This window comes from Pteropus vampyrus, unplaced genomic scaffold (assembly GCF_000151845.1).
Source record: "Pteropus vampyrus isolate Shadow unplaced genomic scaffold, Pvam_2.0 Scaffold157, whole genome shotgun sequence".
NCBI classification, from domain to species: Eukaryota; Metazoa; Chordata; class Mammalia; order Chiroptera; family Pteropodidae; genus Pteropus; species Pteropus vampyrus.
Window position 1 is genome coordinate 522883 of NW_011888938.1, and position 9957 is coordinate 532839.

At 62.6% G+C, this 9957-nt stretch overlaps 3 protein-coding genes across 3 annotated transcripts; 1 reads left to right on the forward strand and 2 right to left on the reverse strand.

The window, feature by feature from the left end:
• Positions 1 to 316: 316 nt before the first annotated feature.
• On the reverse strand, positions 317 to 2066 carry STPG3 (sperm-tail PG-rich repeat containing 3). Its single transcript, XM_011369950.2, has 6 exons — positions 1960 to 2066; positions 1712 to 1863; positions 1482 to 1616; positions 1284 to 1372; positions 818 to 1103; positions 317 to 714 (listed from the first exon to the last, which is right to left on the reverse strand). The coding sequence occupies exons 1-6, from the start codon at positions 2064 to 2066 to the stop codon at positions 581 to 583; spliced, it is 903 nt and encodes a 300-aa protein (XP_011368252.1). The 3' UTR covers positions 317 to 580.
• Positions 2067 to 3743: 1677 nt separating this feature from the next.
• On the forward strand, positions 3744 to 7129 carry FAM166A (family with sequence similarity 166 member A). The gene is made up of 7 exons (XM_011369890.2): positions 3744 to 4128; positions 5125 to 5339; positions 5417 to 5676; positions 5764 to 5890; positions 6167 to 6261; positions 6509 to 6626; positions 6946 to 7129. Exons 1-7 carry the CDS (start codon positions 4073 to 4075, stop codon positions 7032 to 7034), a joined length of 960 nt encoding a protein of 319 aa, XP_011368192.1. The 5' UTR covers positions 3744 to 4072; the 3' UTR covers positions 7035 to 7129.
• On the reverse strand, positions 7027 to 9485 carry TUBB4B (tubulin beta 4B class IVb). Its single transcript, XM_011369889.2, has 4 exons — positions 9328 to 9485; positions 8961 to 9069; positions 8770 to 8880; positions 7027 to 8238 (listed from the first exon to the last, which is right to left on the reverse strand). Exons 1-4 carry the CDS (start codon positions 9382 to 9384, stop codon positions 7178 to 7180), a joined length of 1338 nt encoding a protein of 445 aa, XP_011368191.1. The 5' UTR covers positions 9385 to 9485; the 3' UTR covers positions 7027 to 7177.
• Between the last annotated feature and the right edge of the window lie 472 nt (positions 9486 to 9957).

The following is a 9957-nucleotide window of genomic DNA, read 5'->3' on the forward strand; positions in this document are numbered from 1 at the left end:
GTCCTCTGGGCCCTCCCTGGTGGCCTGCAGGCTGACCTCACCTCATGAGGGCCGTTCCGGTATTCTGGCCCCCACCTCCACCTCAAAAGTCAGTTCCTCAGCTCAGCGAACAGCCTGACCCTTGAGCAGACTGGCAGCTGGCCTGGTCCCCTGGGTGGCACTGCCCAGAGGGACCTCTCCCATACCATCCCAGGCCACTCCACCCAGCCTAGACAAGAGTGTGCTTAAGGAGGAAGTGAAGGGAGACCCTTGGCCAGGGAAAGCCAGAAATGACGGGTCAGCAGCAAGCCACCTCTGCGGGACAGCTCACGGGGCGAGGGACGGCAGCCAGGCACGACAGAATTCGGAAGAATCAACATCATTTCTATATAGAAATGGGTGTGTGCGTGGGGGGTGCTTTGGGCTGGGCCCTCCTCATCCACAGCTCACAGAAGGGTCAGCTGGCCAGGAGGGTGGATCAGGGGTGCCCAGGGAGTCAGAAGGCCAGACTGAGCGCACCCAGTTCAGGAGGGAGGCCTGGGAAAGCTCCCAGGGAGGCAGGGTTCCGAGTGATAACCGGCTGGGCTGTGTCTAGCAGGCTCTAAAGCGTGCAGAAGGGGCCTGTGTCATGGCGCTTGGGTCTTCGCACGCCCTGGATGACCACTCCGGGCGCTGAGGGGAAGCGCGAGTTGTAGCAATCCTCCACGTAATAGGCGGCTGGGCCGGGGTTGCGGGCTGCAGAGGGAGAAGCGGGGAGCCCCGTGCAGGCCTCGGCACCAGCCGCTGCCCAGCTCCCACCTCCCTGGGGCCCCCGCCCCCAACCCCGAGGCCTCCTTACAGGAGCTGAGCCAGGCGGCGAACGCGGGCGAGCGGTTCATGGAGAAGGCGGGCGGGCGCGGGCTCCGCAGACGGCCCCCAGGAAGGATGTTGTACGTGTTGGGGCTGGGGCGCTTCTCGCCGCCCCGGGCCTGCTGCAGGCGTTGGGCACGGTGACCTGCACCCCAGTCCCGCAGCCCAGGGCACGCGCGTGCCTCCTCTATCTTGGAGGCGGGGCAGCGTCCCCCGAAGCTGAAGGCGGGTAAGGCGGGCCCGCTGAGTGGACGGTAGTCGGCGGGCGATGGCCACTGTTGGGGAGGATGCTGCTGCAGGACCCGCCGGGTCCCTCAAGGCCCCACCTCGGCCCCTCCCCCTTCCCAAGGCCCCGCCCACTCGTTCCCACCTAGCCCCTCCCCTCCCTCGCGGACCCCGCCCACCCCGTCCCTCCAGGCCCGGTCCCCGCAGGACTTACTGGGCGAGCGCCCCACCTGTTGCTCGCGGTTGAAGTCGGCTTTCTGTGTAAAGGGGCTTTCACTATGTAACCACTCGGTCTGCCATGCCCTGCGGCCACCGCCCTCTGCAGTGGGGGCAGCGTCGTTGGGGAGGGAAGGCTGGAGGCGCGGCCCCACTCCCAGGACGCGGGCGACAGGGCGGGGAAGGGGGTGCGCGCAGGGAGGAGCACGCACCGCGGGTCGGGGGCTTGCGGCCGATACTGAAGTGGGGGTGCGGGGATGATTCGCGCACCGAAGCTTCCAGCACCTCGTACTTGGTGGGGCCTGGGACGTCCAGGTCGGTCACAATGGGGGGCCGACGCTCCAGCCCTGGTGGGAAGCAAGCTCTGGGCCTGCATCCTCCCAGGAGGCCCCCTCCGGCCCCTGTCCCACCTCCCCAGACCAGACTAGGGACCCCCACTCACACAGCTCCTTCAGGTTCCGGGTGCAGATCTGCGAGGGGCCCTGGAGAGGGCTCACGTGCATCTTGAGGGGTGCTGGGAACTCCTGCGTGGCTGGGGGCCACATCTCGTCCCAGGTGGACTCCGGGCCGGACAACATCAGAGCTGTCTTGGGCCTGCAAGGGAGACAGAGAGCCAACACATACCCAGCCGGCTGGCCGCCCCATCCAGGCTGCTTCCCGCTCCACCCGCCCACCGCCCAAGAAGGTTACTGGGCAAGCACAATCGACTTCGGCCTCAGGGAGCCATGGGTCCAGTGTTTGCCTCCATTGATGTAAAAGTTTGCCAGGAATTTCACAGCCTTCTGGTCAAAATTCATGATCAGGGTCTCTGGCTGCCTTCCACTAGGACACCGCAGGGCTCTGTGACCTCACTGGCCAGTCATGCCCCCACCCCACCCCCACCCCTAGTTGCTGGCACTCCCAAGGGAGGGGCATTGTCCAGCCCTGAAGGGCCTGGGGCAGTGGGGTCCCCAGAGGGGCCCCTCCCCTGACCTGCCAGGTGGGTCACCCTGGGCAACCTTGTCCCGCAGGACCCCCTAGCCTGCCTCAGTGACTCCTGGCTTAGCCTCCTTTCCCCCTTCCTCCCTTTCCTTGTCCCAACACCTCCCCTTGCTGGGACTTCAGGGGTCCATTCTAGCAGGGCATCTGGGAGGACTGACGCCCAACAGAGGGGGGCAAAGAGAGTGTGCGCTACGGGATACCCAACTGTGCTGGGCCAGCTGGAAAGAAGTGTGGGATACAGTGGAAGGTCCAGAGAGGCTCCCAGGAGGAGCAGGACCCCCGCCCCCCGCTGGAAACCCAGCCCTCAGAATAGCAAAGCAACACAGATGGATCTGTGAGCACCATGCCCACCCCAGAGGCAGGCCTGGCTCTGAAGCGCCTGGTGGCCTGGGCAGGTCTGAGGTGTGGGAGCCTCTCTTCTGCTCGGGGGCACAGAGGCCAGTTGTCACAGATGGATGGGGCTGCCCGGGCCCAAGTGCAAAAGAACAATGAGCCAAGTGAGCAGGAGCCCCTCTGAGCCCAGGCCCGCACTATGCCCTCTGGAGCTGACCCGCCCGCCAGCCCCAGCCCCAGCTGCAGCCACCTGGGCCCACCCGGCAGGGCCTCCTGGTGCTCCCCTCCCTGGCTGAGCCGCCCCTGTTCAGATCCTTCCCACCCAGCACTGACAGCCTGGCCTTGGGAGGCACTCCAGATGGACAGAGACTTGCTTGAGGAAACGCAGGCTTTGCTAGGGTGAGGGGCTCAGGGCCTGTGCTCCGGGGCCCTTCCGCATTACAGAATGTTCTCTGGGAGCGTTTTGTTAACATGGCCCTCATTCGACATTTGGGTTGGCTCTGGTTCCTCTCTAGCAAATGTCATGACGGGGGACACTGCACATATGTCTTCAGCTAAATGTCGGTCATTTCCTGAGAGGGTCCCATAAGTGGAAGCGATGGGTCACAGTACAGAACATCTTGTATGGACTTGACCTGTATCCGCAAGTTGCTTTTCCAGACAGCACCTACCAGAGCAGAGGTTCTTCTCACCATCATCCTGCTGGCGACAAGGGTCAGAAAGTGCCATCATCAGCATTTATTTGATTAAGGTTCAATCTTCTGTCCGTGTTTATTGACTACGTTTTCCCCTTAATATGTTCACATTATATACGCAGTTTTCTATTGGGGTGGTAATTTTTCATATTTTTTGTCATGTAAGGTTTTTAGATTGATATCATATCTGTTTGTAATATTTGTTGCAAAATGTCCCCATTTCGTAGTCTATTTTTTCATATTGCTTATGCTGTGTTTTGCCACGTCCTTGAACCTGCTAATCTTTTCCTTTATGATATTTTGTATGGTGAGGAAGTCTTTCCTACCAAAAAAAATCAGGATTTGTTTAAAATGGAGAGTAGTGCCCAGCTCCAGGGGAAGGGCCTGCTGAGGCTTTTGACGGTTCCTCTGAAGCTTCCACAGCCTGTGGGCTGCAGAGGGGACCTGGAGTGGGTGCAGTCTCCCTTAGCCTCACCCTGAGGGTCTGCTGGCCTCCGAGGGGTAACAAGTCCAGGTTCAATCCTGCCCCCCACTTCCCTGCAAGGCCGCCTCGGCTACAGCAACGGTTTCGATTTTCTGAGCTCTGAAGTCCTCAGTGTCACACCTCCCAGCCAGTTGCCCGTCTGGGCCTCAGTGTCCCACCCGGAGCACTCACAGGGTCAAGGACGGGCCTGGCCCAGGTGATGCCCAACAATGGGGCCTCTTCACAATGGTTGCCAGGCAACAGGGCCCCTCTCAAGGAAGGGAGCTCGATGAGGGGGGGCTGCAGCCAGCAAAGGCGGACTTGAAGCAAGATGACAACTACTCAGAAACACGACCTCTTCACGCCAGAGCCTCATTATATCCCTGGGTGAGCAGAGGACCCAATGGGGACTGTGGTGGAGGGGGATGGGAGAGAGAGGCCGGGACTTGGAAGCTCAAGGCCAGAGCTGGTCTCCAGGGAGGGGGCCGAGGCCCCATGGCTGAGGGGCCTCGGGCTGGAGAGCTGGAGCAGGGTGTCGAGGGCCAGGTAGGCATCATGTCGAGAGCAGAAAACCTACTGGGGACAGCCCAGCCCCTGGCGGAGGCTGCTGGAAAAAACACTGGACGCTCACTCCATAGAGTGTTGCACACTTTAAAGACGGATGCCAGGCCGCTTTACGAGGTAGCCCCCCATATGAAATAAAAATGGGCCGTGCACGGAGGGTGCGCACGTGCACACACACAGCCTCGTGGACGAGGGAGGAGGTGGCGAGGCACCAGGTTTAAGTTCACAACGGTCCTGGGGACAAGGTGGGGTGGAGGATGCTGCACAGCTGTGAACCCCACCGCCCCACGGGGGCCTCGCATGACGTCCACACCGCTCCCCACGTGGCTAAACGACAGACACTCGGCTTGACCATCGCTTCCTACCAGTTGCTCTCTTGCTGCTGCTTAAGTCCTGGACCCACTCAGCGGGCTGCTAGTGTCCAGGGTAGCGGAGGTCCGAGCCAGATCCCTGCCAAGGCTTCCCAGTGGTGCCAGCTTATGTATGATGGATGTCTCGGGTCTCGGGCCCTGTCGCCATCCTTAAAAATGTTTCCACTGGGCAGTTCTGCCCCATCATCTTTAAGCCCCCCGTTGTCGGAGAGCTGGGAGAGGGGGGTGGCAGCCTGATGGTAGTGGTGACAGGGGAGCTCACTTCCGAGGACCAGGCCTGTTCCAGCACTTGGCCTGTGCTCCTGTTCAAGCCTCAGAGGCAGCTGCTGCTGCACCTCATCCTGCGGAGAGGTGAGGTGCGTGGCCTGGGGCTAGCAGGCTGGACCTGCACCCTCTGGTAGGAGTCCTGCCTTCGCCCACCGTCCCTGCCTGCGCCCTTCCTCTGCAGCTATGCAGGCTTCTATCCGCAGCTGCGCTACCAGGTTGGGAAGACCTACGGGCGCACCACGGCACAGCTGCTCACAGACCCCAGTGTGCTCAAGAGCCCGTGCTCCGTGCTGTCCCCCCTTACCAAGCCCAAGTTCATCGAGGACTTCAGCGAGTCCAAGCCACCCCTGATTCCCTGCCGCGACCTCACAGAGCCCTACATCCCCCACTACACAGGTGGGTTGCCACCCACTACTCACCACCCAGCCCCTACCTCCCTCCCACTGTCACTCATGGCTGCCTTGTCCCTACAGGTCTGAAGCCCTACAAAAACTTTGAGAACCTGGGCCAGTTCTCCCCCCAGGAGGTGGATGCTGAGGGGCTGCCAGGGGTAGAGAACACATCCAAGCAGGTCTCCCTGCCTGCAGGCTTCATGCCCTTCTACCCCTACCCCCCGTGCCCGCCAGGCAGAAAGGGGGACTCCAGGGGCTTCGGGCACCCAGGCCTGCGGCTGGCATACGGGGAGGAGGGCTGGAAGAGCACGCCTGTCCACAAGGCCCCTGGACAGTATCAGGTGAGAGAGACATTGGGATCGCTGGGCTGAGCCCCACCAGCCAGACCCAGGAAGGGGTGGAATGGTGACTTGCCCCTCCCTACCCAGCTGTACCACTGCAGGAGGGACCAGCGCCCACCCACAGCCCACTGGCAAGAGACACTAGACGTGAGCAGGTTCCACAGGCTGCCCCAGCTGGATCACCCAAACATGATCCAGCGCAAGGCCATCTCAGGTGGGGGCCTGGGGTGGGATTGGGACACCCATATCCCCAAGGCACCAGGGGCCCGGGAAGGATGAGGGTGAAAGCAGGTGAGGAGGCTGCCCACAGGCACTTCTCTTCTGGGGCCCAGCTTCCCTGGGGCTAGGAGTGCTTGCTCGCCCACTCCCTTCTGGCCCCAACACGTTCTGCCCATTTAGAGAGGAAAGACCCCAGACAAGCTTCCTGGACACCCCTGGGAGCAGGTGGGTGGCAGAGACCTGGGGTGGCACCTTGACCGCTTCCTCTCAGGCTATGCTGGCTTCATCCCCCGGTTTGCCTGGGTCATGGGGATGAATTACCGCGATGGAGTCACACAGGCCATGGACGAGTTCGACAAGAACCAGGTACCGACGCTGCCCAGCATGGTTTGCGTGGGGGGCTCTGCCCAACCCTTTCCCAGGGAGGTTGCACCCCACCCCACCCCACCCCCAACCCTGTTCCTCAGACCAGGTCTGTGCTCCCTGCTGGAAAGCTTCGCAGGGAAGGGCAGACATCCCAGAGCGCTACTTGTGGGAATGCCTGCCCCACCCTGAGACGTTTTGCTGCGAGTCACCTGGTGGGAGCAGCACATGTCAGCACCTGTCTCTCCAGTTCCTGTTTAGAAACCCCATCTGTGCCCTGGGCGAGAGGCTGCCCCACACTCACTGGCCCAGCACCACCATCTACAACAGCCGGGGCCTGGTACCCTTCTACATGGGCTTCATACCATGTGAGTACAGGGACCTCCCACAGCAGAAAGGAGCAAGTGCTGGGCCCCTTACTCATGCTGCACTGCTGGCACAGGACCAGCTGCATGTCCTGGGGGTCCCCTTGAGGTAGGGTGCCCCCGCTTCCCCACGATGGAAGGGGACAAAAACCCCTAGCTCTACGGGCCAGATAAACCAGCTGCCTCTGGGGACAGGTGCCCAGGGCAGTGCCACGCTGCTTAGAAGCCCAGGTCCACAGCTGTACGTGCAGCTGTGCCAACCCCCCAGCGGCCGCTCACGCAGGGCGGGCACGCGAAGTCAGCTGCGGCTGTGCCCCCGCAGCCATGCAGGACAACTTCGCACTGACCTTTGGGAACAGTACCCGTGAGGCCTACCAGAAGGAACTGCAGAGGAGAAACCGGACACTATGAAAATGCTTTAATGGTGATGTCTGTACAGCTGTGATGTCGAGACAGGGAGAAGAGCAGGTGCACACAGCGAGACTGGCTATCGGGACAGGCTGGGAGTGAATAAAGAGTTCTCATGGCCTCCGCGCTTCCCGTCCCAGACAGCCCTAGGCCACCTCCTCCTCCGCCTCCTCCTCGAACTCGCCCTCCTCCTCGGCCGTGGCGTCCTGGTACTGCTGGTACTCGGACACCAGGTCGTTCATGTTGCTCTCGGCCTCGGTGAACTCCATCTCGTCCATGCCCTCGCCCGTGTACCAGTGCAGGAAGGCCTTGCGCCGGAACATGGCCGTGAACTGCTCCGAGATGCGCTTGAACAGCTCCTGGATAGCCGTGCTGTTGCCGATGAAGGTGGCGGACATCTTGAGCCCGCGTGGCGGGATGTCGCACACGGCCGTCTTCACGTTGTTGGGGATCCACTCCACGAAGTAGCTGCTGTTCTTGTTCTGCACGTTCAGCATCTGCTCGTCCACCTCCTTCATGGACATGCGGCCCCGGAACACGGCGGCCACCGTCAGGTAGCGGCCGTGGCGGGGGTCACAGGCGGCCATCATGTTCTTGGCGTCGAACATCTGCTGAGTGAGCTCGGGCACCGTCAGGGCGCGGTACTGCTGGCTGCCCCGGCTGGTGAGCGGCGCGAAACCGGGCATGAAGAAGTGCAGGCGTGGGAAGGGCACCATGTTCACGGCCAGCTTGCGCAAGTCGGCGTTGAGCTGGCCCGGGAAGCGCAGGCAGGTGGTGACGCCGCTCATGGTGGCCGACACCAGGTGGTTCAGGTCGCCATAAGTGGGTGTGGTCAACTTGAGGGTTCTGAAGCAGATGTCGTAGAGGGCCTCGTTGTCGATGCAGTAGGTCTCGTCGGTGTTCTCCACCAGCTGGTGGACGGAGAGGGTGGCGTTGTAGGGCTCCACCACGGTGTCCGACACCTTGGGCGAGGGCACCACACTGAAGGTGTTCATGATGCGGTCGGGGTACTCCTCCCTGATCTTGCTGATGAGGAGGGTGCCCATCCCAGACCCAGTCCCCCCACCCAGGGAGTGGGTCAGCTGGAAGCCCTGCAGGCAGTCGCAGCTCTCGGCCTCCTTTCTCACGACGTCCAGCACCGAGTCCACCAGTTCCGCGCCTTCTGTGTAGTGCCCCTTAGCCCAGTTGTTCCCAGCACCACTCTGACCTGAAAAAAAGAAGCCAGTCACTCGTTAGTCACACGTGTGTGTGGTCATGGTAACGCTGACCACTGAGCCAAAAAAGCCAAACGGGGCGAAGCGACATCCGCAGCTCACCCCACAGACAAGACAGACACATCTCAAACAAGGTAGCAACTAGCAACTTGCCTAGTTAAAAATTAAATTAGGGGTTGAGCTGATGCGGCTTAGCAATAAGCCAGCCCCTCCCACGGGCAGCCCCTGCCAACTCCCAAGGACAGATGAGCCTCTGCTGCAGTCAGGGAGATTACATCTGCCGCTCGCTCGCTCCTTCCCCTCCGGCGGACAGCTGGGCCTTCCTCCCAAAGCTGCTTTAGAGGAAGGATTGAGTGACTCCAAGGGGGAGGAGAGTATCCTGCCAGGAGCCCCAGCTTCTGCTCTAGATAGAATGGATCAGGACCTTGGCTCTGAGGTTCTGAAGCCGGTGACCTTGGGTGCCCCTTGACCTTTGAGGCGTCCTTACTAACAGACCACTACCCAACCCCGTGCCCGCGGCTCACCAAAAACGAAGTTGTCTGGCCTGAAGATCTGCCCGAAGGGCCCCGAGCGCACGGAGTCCATGGTGCCCGGCTCCAGGTCCACGAGCACAGCGCGGGGCACGTACTTGCCACCTAAGGGAGCAGAAAGGAGTCAGCGCAAGGGCGGCCGCGGCGCGGAAGGAGGGAGGTGGGCAAGGAGCGCGGGGTCTCACCAGTGGCCTCATTGTAGTACACGTTGATCCGCTCCAGCTGCAGATCGCTGTCCCCGTGGTAGGTGCCGGTAGGATCGATGCCATGCTCGTCACTGATCACCTCCCAGAACTGCGAGAGACGCGGGCGGGCCGGGGCTGAGTCACGCCGGCGTTGCCTGGAGCCGGCTCCGCCCCGGACGGGCGCGGCCCTCCCCTCCCCCATCCCCCCCCCGCTGCCGGTCCGGTCCCCGGGGGCCCGCGCAGCCGCCCCCGCCCCGGCCCCGCGCGGGGCCGCAATGCGGGGCCGCCACCCGCTCGCCGCCATCTTTCCCTCCCGCCCCGCCCGGCAGGCCAGCCCGCGCAGGGTCCCCGCCACCCCGCCACCCACCTTGGCGCCGATCTGGTTGCCGCACTGGCCGGCCTGCAGGTGCACGATCTCCCTCATGGCGGCGGCGGCGGCGGCGCGGGCGAAAAGACGAGAGCGAGAACCTAGGAGCGGGCGCGCAGAGTGCTACAACCGACGCTCCGCCAACGCCTATATAGCCACCGCGCCCGCCTCCGCCTGCCTCGTATTGGGCAGTCAGAACGAGGCTGGCAAGCGTCCTTGTTTGATTGGCTAAAGCCCCGTCTATCTCGCCGCCTCACGCCCGCCTTCCCAACGCCGTTTATTGTTTATTGGTCGGCTTCGGCCGCCGCTTTCCCTATCAAAATCCCTCCGCTCGCGCTGCGGTGCCCCGTCCATTGGGTGTTTCAAATGATTGATTTGTTCTCTCATTGGGTGGCCTTGGAGAGCACGCCGACAGGCTGGCGCTATTGGCTGTGCGGGGCCAGCGTCCTGGTAACCGCCGCAGTGCCGCGGGGCGCGCGCGGGCTCGGGGCGCGCGCAGTCTGGCGCGGGAGCCCGGGGAAAGGCAGGCGGGGCGGCGACCCGGCGCGCACGCATCCAGCGTCTCCGCAGCCCCGGTGGGCGAGCGCCTTCTGTGGGGGCCGCTCCCTCGGACCGCAGCGAAACGAGGGC